The 14,026-nt window shown below is 37.0% G+C and overlaps 1 protein-coding gene and 1 long non-coding RNA gene across 2 annotated transcripts; one reads left to right on the top strand and one right to left on the bottom strand.

Annotated features, from left to right (window-relative positions):
- Positions 1-237: 237 nt before the first annotated feature.
- On the top strand, positions 238-10,814 carry gnpat2 (glyceronephosphate O-acyltransferase 2). The gene is made up of 16 exons (XM_039648059.2): positions 238-348; positions 1,116-1,307; positions 1,386-1,562; positions 1,648-1,777; positions 3,030-3,157; positions 4,086-4,161; positions 4,245-4,396; positions 4,484-4,614; positions 6,008-6,231; positions 7,042-7,275; positions 9,508-9,587; positions 9,659-9,799; positions 9,888-9,987; positions 10,077-10,170; positions 10,261-10,322; positions 10,431-10,814. The coding sequence occupies exons 1-16, from the start codon at positions 304-306 to the stop codon at positions 10,472-10,474; spliced, it is 2,010 nt and encodes a 669-aa protein (XP_039503993.2). The 5' UTR covers positions 238-303; the 3' UTR covers positions 10,475-10,814.
- A 711-nt stretch (positions 10,815-11,525) lies between these two features.
- On the bottom strand, positions 11,526-12,574 carry LOC148976875 (uncharacterized). The gene is made up of 2 exons (XR_016146075.1): positions 12,407-12,574; positions 11,526-11,916 (listed from the first exon to the last, which is right to left on the bottom strand). It is a non-coding gene; the product is annotated as an uncharacterized LOC148976875 (long non-coding RNA).
- Between the last annotated feature and the right edge of the window lie 1,452 nt (positions 12,575-14,026).

Consider the following 14,026-nt stretch of genomic DNA (forward strand, 5'->3'; position numbering starts at 1 on the left):
AGCAGATGTTTTGAGACTTTGATTTATTATTTTTTATATTTTTAAGCATTTGAATTTTGTTAGGAAAAAAAAACTTCCATACATTCATTCAAATCTTTTATAAAAAATCATGTTCATTTGTATTATTAAGTTCATTTGTGTAATAAAAACTGATTATCTTTGAGAGATTACTTAAAGCTGGAGATTATTGGGGGTAACAGGTCACGCGACAGGAGGCGTTCCCGCGGTGCGCGCGCTCATTGGTTCTGGGCTCCGGTCCGAGTGTCGGTCGGTGGGTTCAGTAACGGACTCTGATGTCAGAGGATGGGGAGAAGAACACCTGCCTCTGCGTGGGACATGGAGCGCTTGGTATGAACAAATGAACATGATATGTCTGTGGTTAAGTTATGTTTGTGTATTTATTTGGTCCGGACGTGCATTATAATACTGTGTACACACTGAGAGCGACACAACGCAACAGAATTGTACTGCTGTCACAATCCCTCATTATAATCAACGAGGAACGCTTAAAGTGTAACGTTGACGTTAACGTTACATCTTCAGTGATCAAAAGTCATCTAATTATGTTTTTGTTGCTTTGCTGTATGAACTCGGTGTGACAAGTGTTTTTGTTTCGCTTTCTTTATTGAAAGACACGGAAAACGAGCATCAAAACAACACAGTAAACGTTAAAAACTAAACGTTAACGTTAGCAAAATTAACTTTACGCAGGACGCGCTTTTTCAAAATAATGCGCCTCAATTGAAAATATATCATTTAGGTAAATCTTTTATCAGCTTTTAGAGGTTATTATTATAATTTGTCGTGATTTACTTCAGTTTTCGCACGTGAGATATTTTTTATAAGCTCGTCGTGTCTCGTGAACCCATTTACAAAGTTAAATAGTGAGAATAATCACAATTTTATTATTTTGTTTTTGTTTGACCTGTGCGTCCTTATGGACATTTCTTGTGTGATTTTTTCGAGTCAATTTACTTCCATTAGGTAATTTTATCAAAATAATGTAAATTTTTAGCCGTTCAGGTATGTAAACTGCACATAACCAAAAATACAATATATGTAAATACAATATTTAGCTTCCTTGTTGATTGAACAAGCAATATTGTGTGTATTAGAGTGGTGAAGCACTGAGTGCAGAACCTGATGACTTCTTTGACATTTTGGAGGAGAGGAGGCGGAGCAATGACTTAAGCCACGCCCTGCGGAGCTTTAACCCTCAGCGGTACCGTGGAGCCACGCCCATTTCAGCTGCTGCTCTCAACAGGATGGTGCTTGAATCCCAGTACCTGAGCTACATCATACAGGAGGTGAGAGAGAAAGAGTGAGATACAGTACAGTAGTTATGAAAGGAAGATGTCATAGCAGTTTTTGCTCACTGTTCACAGATCGTGGTTGAGTCCGATGAACCGCGTGAGGCAGTTCAAGAGGAAGCGTCTGCGATACTGGACGAGATGAGTCAAAACCTTCAGCTGGGATTCATTCGACTGCTGGGCTTCGCAATGACCAAAGTTTTTAAAAGCGTGTTCAGCTCTATATATGTCAACGAGGAGGGACTCACACGTGTTAGTGTTTTTATGTCCTATTAAAAATTAATTCTATTTTTTAAAAAGGAATGCTTCACTAAAAAATGCCAATTCTGTTATTTAGCTCCAGCAGGCCATTCAGGAGCATCCCGTCATCCTAATGCCCAATCACAGGAGCTACATGGACTTCCTTGTTCTGTCCTACATCATGTTCACTTATGACCTCTCTATCCCCGTCATTGCAGCCGGAATTCGCAAGTATCTACAGATTTTTGTTGTAGTTGTTGGTGGCCAAATCTCACAGTCACATCAATTGTTTTTTTTTTATTTTAAAGGAACACGCTGACTTTTGGGGGCTTATTCGCCGTATCCCTGAGAGTTAGATAAGTCCATATATACCCTTATCATCTCTGTATGTGCCGTAACTCAGTTTGACGCACCCACCGCTAGCGTAGCTTAGCACAAATACTGGAGGTAAATGGCTCCATCTAGCCTACTGCTTAGGGTGACCAACAATCCTGTTTTCCCAGGACATGTCCAGTTTTTTTCACACCCTGCCCTTGCCATCCTGGCTGTTTTTTATAAAGTGATGAAAATGTCCTGGTTTTCAAAAAACTGCTGGGAAAGATCAGCTCTACAGCAAAACATAGATGGGCAAACAAGGAGGATGAGGAAGAAAAACAGGATAAAGAGGAAGAAAACTAAAGATACATTTTGTTAGTTCGTTTTTGTAAGTTTGTGAGAGCTATTTTTGTTCAATTTGGGGGTATTTATTTTAGTTATTTATATATTTATTTTTCTAATACAGAAAATACATTATTTCTATCATTATTTTATTCATTATTTTTGAAACCTGTCATAACAAAATATGTTGAGGAACCTCTGAGAAGCCTATCTGAATTTGTGTCTTGTAATATAACAATTTTCTATCCATACAGAGGACTTTAAATGTATTGAAATTAATAAGGCATCTTTGAGTAAACTTTGAGTATCTGTTTGCCGGGCCGAATGTTCTCGTTTTTGGTAATCAAAATATTGTCACCCTACTACCGCTCCCAATAAGTGACAAAATAACACCAACATTTTCACACCCACAAGTTGTGATTTGTATATTCTCAGTGTGCACAAATAACAAGGTCACATGAGACAGCCATCTTCTAACCGTAAACATACTGGGAACTGTCTTCTCAGAAGGAGAAGCACTGCTACTTCTGTGGAGTGATTAGCTCGCAGCACATATGTAGGGTATGTATGGACTTACCTAACTCTGGGGGATACGGTGAATAAGCTAAAGACACAAAAAGTCGGCGTGTTTCTTTAAAGGTGCACCAAGTAATGCCCAACACTTTAGACAAATGTTTGAAATGACTAACACTTAAAGCTTTAAGGTGGGCATCCCAAGGCTGTCATGTCAAAACATAAACACAAATCTGCTAAAAATGCATCATTAAAGATGGACTTGTATAAATATTTCTAAACAAATCTCCACCTTTATTTGTCTAACAGCTCTGATGGGGATGAAGCTGATTGGTGAGATCTTTCGACGGTCAGGCGCGTTCTTTATCCGTCGTGCCATTGGCTCAGACAAGCTGTACTGGGCGGTGCTGTCTGAGTATGTCAAAACGATTGTGCGGGTGAGAATTTAGTGCTTTATTCTTATTGTATTATTGAAATCATTGCACACAACCATTCAAAATGTTAGGGTCGGTAAGATTTTTTATGATTTTAAAAAGTCTCTCATGCTCACCAAGGCTGAATTTATTTGAACAAAAAATACAGTATAAATAGTAATATTGTGAAATATTATTAAACTTTAATGGAACTGTGTTATATTTGAATATATTGTAAAATGTAATTTATTCCTGTGATCAAACCTGGATTTTCAGCATAATTACTCCAGTCTTTAGTGTCACATGATCCTTCAGAAATCATTCTAATATGATGATTTGATGCTCAAGAAACATTTCTTAATATCATCAATATTGAAAACCATTGTGCTGCGTGATATATATATATATATATATATATATATATATATATAGGATACCGGGATACATTTTTCCAGGATTATTTGATGACTTGAAAGTTTGAAAGAACAGCATCTTTTGTAACATTATTATTGTCTTTACAGTCACTTTTTATCAATTGAATGAATAAAAGGGTAAGGTTAATTAGTTAACATTAGTAAATGCATTAACTAACATGAACTAACGATGAGCAATGCATTAGTTACAGTGTTTATTAATCTTTGTTAATGTTAGTTAATATAAACACAGCTGTTCATTGTGTGTTCATGTTAGTTCACAGTGCATTAACTAATGTTAACTAATACAACCTTTGATTTTAATAACGTATTAGTAAATGTTGGAATTAATATTTACTAAGATTAATAAATGCTGAAGAAGTATTGTTCATTCTTAGTACATGTTAACTAATGTTAACTAATGAACCTTATTGTAAAGTGTTACCAATAAAAGAGCAAAAATATCTTACTGAACCCCAAGCTTTTGAATGGTAGTGTGTTTGTTAGCTCTGATACTCACAGTGGCAGTTTTTCTACAGACAGGTTATGCTCCATTAGAGTTTTATGTTGAAGGATTACGGAGTAGAACGCTGAAATCTCTCACACCGAAACTAGGTAAGATTACATTTAAAGTAGTAAGTTGGAAATGTGAGGCTCTTCATGTTCTTGGTCCTTGAGTTCTGTTTGCATCCTCACAGGAATGATGCACATGGTGTTGGAGCCCTTTTTTAAAGGAGAGGTGTTTGACATCAGTCTGGTGCCCATCAGCATCAGTTACGAGCGTGTGTTGGAGGAGTCGCTTCTCGCTCATGAGCTGCTGGGTGTGCCTAAACCAAGAGAGACCACAGGGGTACAGCTGTTAAAGCGAGCCAAAGTCTCATGCATTTCAAAATATGAAGGAATGAACTTGGTGCTGAGCTCTTGCTGTGATCTGCAGGGTTTGCTGAAGGCCAGGACGGTTCTGAAGGAGGATTACGGCTGCATGCACGTGTGCTTTGGAAACCCTGTGTCTGTTAGAGACCTGGTCAAAGGAAAGATAAACCGCAGGCAGTACAATCTGGTACCCAGGTAATATATACACACGTGACAATTTAAAAAACAATAAAATGTGAAAGCCGCTTTGGATAAAAGCGTCAGCTAAATGAATAAATGTAAATGTAAAAGAGATCATGCCATGAGGAATCAAATTTTCCTTATGCATCTGACATATGAGGTCTTTGTTTCATTTAAACTATGAAACTTGCAGGAAGTTTTAAATTTCCTCATTAGAAACAAAGCATTTATTTAATCAAGCTCTAAAAACAGCTTGTTTAGATATTAGTGTTGTCACGATGCCAAAATTATTGTTTCAATACCGATACCAAGTCAAGAACTGCGATTTCGATACTTTTCCTGAAAAGGAAAGTATTTCTTACAAAGGGTTTTGTATACTTTAAATCAGGGATGGGGCATTTATTATGAATTATGTAGTTACATTAAAAATATTAAAATATGAATAAATAAAAAAAAGAAAAATTACACTGAATTATAATACATTTCTAAAAAAAAATTGTTTTAATGATTTTTTGTTATGCTTTATATTTATATTTTTGTCTAAAAATGTCTTTACTTTTTTAAAATCAGGGATGGGGCATTTATTATGAATAATGTAGTTACATTTAAAATATTAAAATATGAATAAATAAATAAAAGAAAAATTACACTGAATTATAATACATTTCTAAAAAAAATAGTTTTTTTAATGATTTTTTGTTATGCTTTATATTTTTGTCTAAAAATGTCTTTACTTTTTTAAAATCAGGGATGGGGCATTTATTATGAATAATGTAGTTACATTTAAAATATTAAAATATGAATAAATAAAAAAAAGAAAAATTACACTGAATTATAATACATTTCTAAAAAAAATAGTTTTTTTAATGATTTTTTGTTATGCTTTATATTTTTGTCTAAAAATGTCTTTACTTTTTTTAAAATCAGGGGTGGGGCATTTATTATGAATAATGTAGTTACATTTAAAATATTAAAATATGAATAAATAAAAAAAGAAAAATTACACTGAATTATAATACATTTCTAAAAAAATAGTTTTTTTTTATGATTTTTTGTTATGCTTTATATTTTTGTCTAAAAATGTCTTTACTTTTTTTTAAATCATGGGTGGGGCATTTATTATGAATAATGTAGTTACATTTAAAATATTAAAATATGAACAAATAAAAAAAAGAAAAATTACACTGAATTATAATACATTTCTAAAAAAAATAGTTTTTTAATGATTTTTTTGTTATGCTTTATATTTTTGTCTAAAAATGTCTTTACTTTTGGCAATCTTGTGAAATAATACGATTTTTTTAAAATCATGGTTGCTATTCAGGCCCCCACAGTGTAAAATGCAAGATCAAGTGAACTGCATTGATTTGTGGGATATGCTCTTTTTTTTCTTCTGTCTCATTAACAGAGACCTGCCCATGAAGCCCAATAAGGAGACACAGGAGTTTGTATCTGGTCTAGCCCACATGATTATCCGTTTGCAGGAGAGAAACGCGGTACTGAGCGCCTGGAACCTGATGGTCATGGTTCTCCTCCAGAACCTCCAGGGCATTGATTTGGACCTGCTGACCAACAAAACCCTCTGGGTGAGGAGAATCGCCCTGCAGTTTGGAGCCCACATCAGATGGCCCAGTAAGGATACATGTAGAGATGACATTCAATAAACAAAACCTAAATAGAACATACAATCAGCTCCTTTAAAGGAAGATCATTTGTTCAGTGCCAGATACACTCTACAGACAGCTTCTGTGGCATGCAGTCATTAGGCTTATTAAATACCAGAAAAGTTTGAAAAACTTTCTGCAAAATACAGAGTAGCACAGAACCAGAACTTCATCTGTTTTAAACAGTTGTCCTAATACTAATAGCATCGTTTAGATGTGTTTTTGTGACTTTACATCACAAAAACACTCATATTTGTACGAAGGAGAACAATATACCCTCTGGAATGCCCCATATACTTCAATGGTACATTAAGTACATTACTCTGAACACAATTTTGGCTTCTTACAAACTTGTGCTATAAAAGCATGTCCATAGAGAAAACACTTGCAAAATAATAGTTTGAGCTCTGTGCTTCTGTATGGTTAGAATATTCATGAGCTCCTTCCAGGGTTCTCTTACTAGTTTAGCTTTCTAGGTATTGTGAACAACTTGGGACGGTACTTGGGAAAGCCAAACATGTGACTGGGATCAACAGAAAACAACAAAACCCCCATTCAGGGCTGTTCCTATGGCAATCACACAGGATAAACAGGACAGAAGATCTCAAATTTGTGTGTTGAGTCTTGAGGAAAGAAAATATGCTTGTTTAAGCCCTGTTAATTACATGATTAACTAATGGTTTCATTGTCATATCAATATTTTGAATGGAAAAGTTGACCACCGTAGCAACTGTGTAGTGGGAAAACATACCGTTCTCCCCCTCTTTTTGTTTTGAAGAGCACGTTTTGGATTCTGAAGTGATGTCATCGAGCCTGACCCTGCATCACTCAGTAGTGCGCTGTGAGAGGGGGCGTGTCTATTTAGTGGAGGAGGCGGTTCAAGAGGAGGGCGTGTTCAGGCGTGCTGCTGCTGTGCTCATGTGCGCCTCCTACAGGAATCAAGCAGTACACGTATTCACACGGCCAGCTATGGTGGCAGTAGCAATCACAACAGCTGTAAGCAGCAGGACAGGTGAGTAATATGAGAGTGTCACAGGAATTTTGAAATGGTTTTACTCACCCTTAAAGGGATACTCCACTTTTTTTGGAAATAGGCTCATTTTACAACAGTTGAGTTTTACCGTTTTCAAATCCATTCAGCTGATTTTCTGATATTTAGAAGAATATCAGTAACCAGACAGTTTCTGGTCCCATTGACTTTCATAGTATATTCCTACTATGAAAGTCAGTTACTTGTTCACAGTTACTATTTTCTACATGGTGAATGACCCATAAGGTGCTATATATACGGGAAAGGGAATAATTCAGACCTTCAGGGCGAATGAAGTGTGGTTTCACGTTAGTGTCACGTGAACCGCCGCAGCTCCGGTCCAGAGACACGATACACAGAGCGAATCAGATGTGCGAGTCGGCGCAGATCACAAAACTTGTCGAATGCTCTATTTTAAAACGATGGAGGAGATCAGGAGGAGAAACGGTTACTGACTCGCAGCACTGTCAAGCAGAAGAGACATCATCGATGCCATCCACCAACAAAAATTACACTTTTCGAACTACACATCCTCAGCATGACTATGGTCACTATTTTGCTTTAGTAACAGTTTCATATTAAATCTAAAATGGTAATCTTTAGACTGTAGATCTGTCAAACGCAGCCCACATAGCACAAGGGTATTTGATGTCCTATTTACATCTGGAAGACGTATTTTTAAGAGTGTTTGCTCATCTGCAAGACGTCTATAGGACGTTTCCTGTCAGATGTCAAATAGACGTTTATAAGATGTCAGTTTAACATGCATTCTAAATGATTACATCTTAGAGACATCTTCTAAACGTCTATTTAACATCTGCAGGAAATGTCCTATAGACGTCTTGCAGATGAGCAAACACTCTAAAATACGTCTTCCAGATGTAAATAGGAGATCAAACAGCCTTGGTCTATCTGGGAGCTTTTCTGGACGAGCTGTGATATAAAGGAAATGCTATTGGGGAGGAGCTGATCGATATGTCCCACACTGTCTTCCTGTTTAAGTGGAAATCACGTCAACATATTGAAAAAAATGCTGCGTGTTGCTTGGGGCTTTAAAGTCCCCATGAACCGGAAGTTGCAAACGACTTTTCTCCAGTGTTGTGACGTATTTCCGAGAGAAACGGAATACCAAAGCCAGTCATATTAGACTTCCTCTGGGAATACTAAATGAGGAAAAATAGTGGGCGTGGCTTTTTTTCCAACTAGCACCTGATTGGATCTAGAAAAATGGGTGTTTCATTCTGAAATGGAGGATGACGCATGTTTACACACGCTGTCAATCAATGCTCGCTCGGCGCTCGCAAACACACAGCAGCTGTCAGTTGGAGGGGCGTGGTTATGGATGTTAAGAGGACACCCAAACCGTTAAGCCTACGTCATCGGTAGGGTTGGGTATCGAGAATCGAGTATCGATTGGAACCGAGACTAACTTTTAGTTTTTCCCGGAATCGTTCAAAAGTAAAAATTTTGATTCCTAGTTTCGATATTCACAGTCCGCCGAGCGGAAGAAGAAACCGCTGAACAACACCAACGAAGAAGCGTCTACCGGAAGTGTTGGCATAACCGCGCGAGTCGAACATGAGTAGCTTACGTCGACGATCCAAAGTGTGGCTTCGCTTTTCTAAAAATAAAGAAATGCAAAATTTGTGACAAAAGGAGTATTTTTACCGAAGAAGTATTTCCTTCAGAAAGGCCGTTGGTTAGCAAGGTTAGCTAAACTTTTTTGACCCTGCCTCTTAAAAGAATCGGAATCGAGAATCGTTAGGAACCGGAATCGAAACAAGGAATCGGAATCAGAATCGTTCAAATTCAAACGATACCCAACCCTAGTCATCGGGCAAGGTCCTCCAATGCAGAGGGGAGGGGCATTTTCAAAATTTGATTAAAGATTACGAAGCCAAAACATTTTTTTGTGTGGATTGACTTGCATGTATGAATTGTTCACCACAAAATGATCAATTTAGGCAAACAAAGTTAGTATGGTCAATTTTGATTTCATGGGGACTTTAAATATTAGTCTGTTCCTAACACAAATCTATTGTATGACTCAAACACGACTTTTTTTTGCCATTTTCTGGATCTCCCATTCACTTTTACAGTGAAAAAAAGTACTATGCACATTCTATAAATGTTTTGTGGAAATCAGGTTTGGAACGACATGAGGGTGAATAAATCATGCATTGTTATTTTTTAGCAATTTTGTTTCTCTTCCAGATGACGTCTTTCATCATTTTAAGTTTCTTCTGGAGCTCTTTTCCAACGAGTTTGTCTTCATTCCTGATCAAGCGGTTCAGGTGAGTCTGATTGTCTAAATGCAGTTGTTGAACACTCAGGACATCCATCTAAACGTCCGTCTCTCTCTCAGGACTATGAGGAGGGCTGCTCTTTGCTACAGCAGTCTGGTGTGATCGGCCGCTCTGATGAAGAGGTCTATGTGAGAGACAACGGCCAGGAAAGCATCGTCTTCCTCAGAGCCATTCTGCAGCCTTTTATAGAGAGTTACCAGGTGATTGTAGTCATCTACACAATTGTCCATGCAGTTCACCGTGTCGATTGGTGAGTAACGGGATCAGCACTGATATCAGTGTGTTTAGGTGGTGTTTAGGTACCTGTGTGAAGAGAGCTCGCAGACATTCAGAGAGAAGATGTTTTCAACCAGCATCCGCAGTTTCGTTATGAAGCTCCTTATTTCAGGTGCGGGTCATTTTCAGTTGACGACTTCTGTGAAATAACCTTGATGATTATGCTACAGTCTCTCAGATAAAGTTACGTCTCTGTCTCAGGTGAAGTTCAGTCGTACGAGGGTTTATCATCCGACCTACAGAGGAACGTTCTCTCAGCTTTGCTCAGGATGGCTGCTGTGACCAAAACTAAAGTGTAAACAGATACAACTTTGAAAATGAAAAGGGTTTATTAGCACAGAAATTAAGTTAATAACAACAACGACATATCTTCTCTGTATTTCAGCGACGACCAGAATGAGTTTCGAGTGAATAAATCTGCAGTGAAGAGAATATGGGACATGCTGAGTAAGATTGATTGATTCTTCTTCTGATCAGTAGTTTTGTCGGAAACTAAAGGGTATATCTGCTCTGTTGAGTAGTGTAATGTGTTGTACTTTATCTTCTTCATGACAGATGATGGATGGACCCCTCGAATCAGTGTAGACGCCAGGCTGTGACGAGAAGAATCGGACAGCAACTCTTGAATCTTTTATTGTAGAAGTGCTAATAAGTATTATAAATGTTTTTAGTCTCAAACACAGAGTAAACCTGCTGTAGCAGCTCTAGATGAAGAACTTCAGCAATTTTGGACTGTTATGGCAATACATATGATTTAATTTTGTGAAAATCATACAGACAATAATGGTATTTAACAGCTAAATATGCATTTGAAGATATTCTTATCTTTTAAGTATGTTTATCAAGCAAATAGATAATCAAATAATTGCGTTAATGGAATTTTTTTTAAATATATTTTTCTATGATATCATTATAATAAAGATTACTTGATTATGTACATTCCTTCGTTGATTGATGCAACACAAAGAAACATGAAATAAAGTATCTGCAAAGAAAAGTCAACCATAAATCGTTTAAACCCAGATATGTTAAAGGGATAGCTCACCTTAAAAATAGAAATCACCCTCATGTTGTTCCAAACCTGTTTGAGTTTCTTCTGTTGGACACAAAAGTAGATATTTTAAAGAATTTGTAATCAAACATTTGACGGTAACGATTGACTTCCATAGTAGGAACAAAAAAATTACTATTGGTGCCGTCAACTGGCTGGTTACCAACATTATTTAAAATCTTTGTGTTCAACAGAAGAAAAAAACTCATACAGAACAACTTTTTTGGGTGAACTATCCCTTTAAGAAGATGTGTCGTTAGCAACGGGTAAATCGTTTACAGCACATTTAAAATAAGTTTATCAAAACTTGATGTAAAGAACTTATGAACGACTTTTTTGACCCAGTTAAATAGATTATATTTTAAATTGCTTTATGTCTCATAGAAGAAGAAAACAAGTCTCGAGTGTGAGTAAATTAAGACAGAAATGCAATTTCTGGGTGAACTATCCTTTCAAGAAATTGTCAATTTATGTCCGCCCCCCACATTTTCCTGATAATGAATATTTTAAATCAACCTTTATAGTGGAGGTATTCCTCCACTTGTCTTCTTTGTTCCTCTATTCGTTCCCTCTCTTGATTCTGCTCTTTCACCCATTCATCCACGTCGTCTTTAAAAAGCAGCATCTTTTGCAGCCAGCGCGCCGTGGACAAGATGAGAAACAGCGCCCCCTGCAGGACGTGACTGACAGCGACACACACAGATGACACGACTGACAACAACTGAAAGAGAGACTCCCACAGCAAACACACTCCCTCCAGGCAATGAATAGCCGCTTTATCTAAATACCTCAAAAGGTTCAACATGCGCTCTTTAGTCGATGAAATGTTATCAGAGTCATTAACATGAACACATGGCTCGATGAAAATATTCCCGGCAGCTTTGGCGAAGTGTTGAGCGGCGTGACGTAGAGGCAAGAGCGCCAGGTACAGCTGACACGTCGCGGTAGCCAAAGTTTGAAGAAACAAACGACACTCGTTAATTGCTTTTCCTGTGAAAAAAAAATCCCATACAGTTACAAAAATCAGAAAATGTGGTTACACTTTATTTTACAGTGCCCTTGTTACATTTTAGCCTACCATAATAATAGCAGTAAACATGCAACTAATCTACTTCAACCAAACCTGTAGTACTGTAACAATGACACCTTAAAATAAAGTGTAACCGAAAATGTTTAATTAGCCTAATACGTGGATATACCTGCCTACTATGTAATTATGAAAGGTCAAAATGCAATTTCAGTAATATAAGGTTCCAGTTGTATACATTTATTAACAAGAACTAACAATACAAATATAAAAGCATTCAGTAATTTTAGCCTATTAATCATTAAAATCAAAAGTTGTATTTTAGTAACATTTTTAACGGACCTGCATGAGCTAATATGAACTAACGAAAACAAAGATTAATAAATAAATACTGTAGCAAATGTAGGCCTATCGCTCATTGTTAGTTTTAGTTACGAGACTAAAATTGTTTACCATCCACGAAAAAAATCACCAACAGGATCTCCATCCACATTTTGATAATGACTGTGATCCTCGGATAGTCCTGAATGTGGAATGAAGGTCTGTTTGTTAAAAACGAAACTCAAGATAAGTAGGATCCTCAGGAAGGTGAACACTCAGCGCTTTACACTGCCAGCTATTGTTATATGGTGCAAGAACTGTCTTTGATAAAGCAATATTTCCTGTTGTTATGGCCACAAAAGTCTTTCACTTTTAAAATAGGTTATATAGTTCCTTGCACATCTGAATGCATCATATAGGGTCATAGAAGGTATTATATGTTCTCATATACTTCAGTGATTTATGTTTGTTATGTGTAACATATGACCAAAAACAGTCGATAAGTGTGACATCCCTGACTAAACTTAAGTTGTTTCAAGTTTATCAGTGTGATGATGTGCTCTTCTCTCACACCATAAGAAAGACTCGACAAGGGTGAATTTAGCACAAAAACAGTACATTTAATTCAAGTGTTTCCCAGTACAAGTGCACAGGAAAGGAGCCGCTGTCCGGCTGTCTCGCCTTTCACTGCGTACAGAGAGAATTATGGAAGGATGAACTGCTACTATAACACTCCAAAGACCATCGAAACACAACAGAACTACAGCCACACCGAGAGAGAGAGAGAGAGAGGGGGAGAGTGAGGCTAAATGAGTGTTACAGCGGATGAAGAAAGGAAGTAAAAGAGAGAGAGAGACCTGTGGACTGATCAGATGGACGAGGCTGTAGGGCAATAAATATTGAGGCAACAACAATCATAAAAAACATTATAGTCTGACCTTAGCAAGAGTACATGGAGGGAGTTTGTAGAAGGGAATGTTGGGTAATGAAGTTTTGCCATCACTTCCAAGCAGTTAGGTAACAGTGCACAGTAACGCTGCCTTTAAGTCTTCCGGGGAAGCTCTTATTTACGAGTTCGAAAGTCAATTTGAAATGCTTTTGAGTGATCGGAATAAAATGTATTTCATATTTAACTTCCTGACAAACACAAGAAGCTTTTTAGCAGAAAAAAAGACATCAAGTGGAGGGAATGATGGAAATGTAATTTTATTTCCACATTTAACAGCTAGTTTTCTCCAAAGTTCAGTTAATTGGACTAAATGCGGCCAACGATCGCAATGAAACCAAATTATGACCAATAAAATTGATTACCTGACATGTTTCCCACCGGCATTCGACTCGTAAATACGATCGTTCCAACGGGACCTGAAGGCAGCATGCGAATACAGTATGAATGAATGTTTTCTTTACTGAGAGGCACATACTACAGTAATGTCTAGGCTAAAACACATGAATCTGTACATTTTTATTCGTCTTAACTTTTTGACTTTTACATTTTCATCAAGTACAAAGTTAAAATGCCTTTTGTTAATATATTCATAAAAGAGTAAAATAATAATAGTGCTTTTTCAAGACTACACAACATAAAAACAGTCATTGTCAAGACCAAGTCACTTCTCAACGATATAGTTTCACATCATTCTTTTCTAGATTATCATTTAGGAATAATGTATAGCACCTTTTTGAAACAACCCTGCTCACTGTCTCTCTGCTTCGAAATATTATTCGTAAAATAACCTCACGCAAGACCCC

The sequence above is a fragment of the Pimephales promelas genome, chromosome 13 (assembly GCF_988280905.1).
Source record: "Pimephales promelas chromosome 13, fPimPro1.hap1.1, whole genome shotgun sequence".
NCBI classification, from domain to species: domain Eukaryota; kingdom Metazoa; phylum Chordata; class Actinopteri; order Cypriniformes; family Leuciscidae; genus Pimephales; species Pimephales promelas.

What these genes read in the sequence shown, in the direction of transcription:
- gnpat2 (XM_039648059.2), top strand. Translation starts at nt 304, where the DNA reads ATGGGGAGAAGAACACCTGCCTCTGCGTGGGACATGGAGCGCTTG. An exon ending in ATGTCAAAACGATTGTGCGG is followed by an intron (nt 3,158 to 4,085) that starts GTGAGAATTTAG and finishes GTTTTTCTACAG; the next exon opens with ACAGGTTATGCTCCATTAGA. An exon ending in AGCTGTAAGCAGCAGGACAG is followed by an intron (nt 7,276 to 9,507) that starts GTGAGTAATATG and finishes TTTCTCTTCCAG; the next exon opens with ATGACGTCTTTCATCATTTT.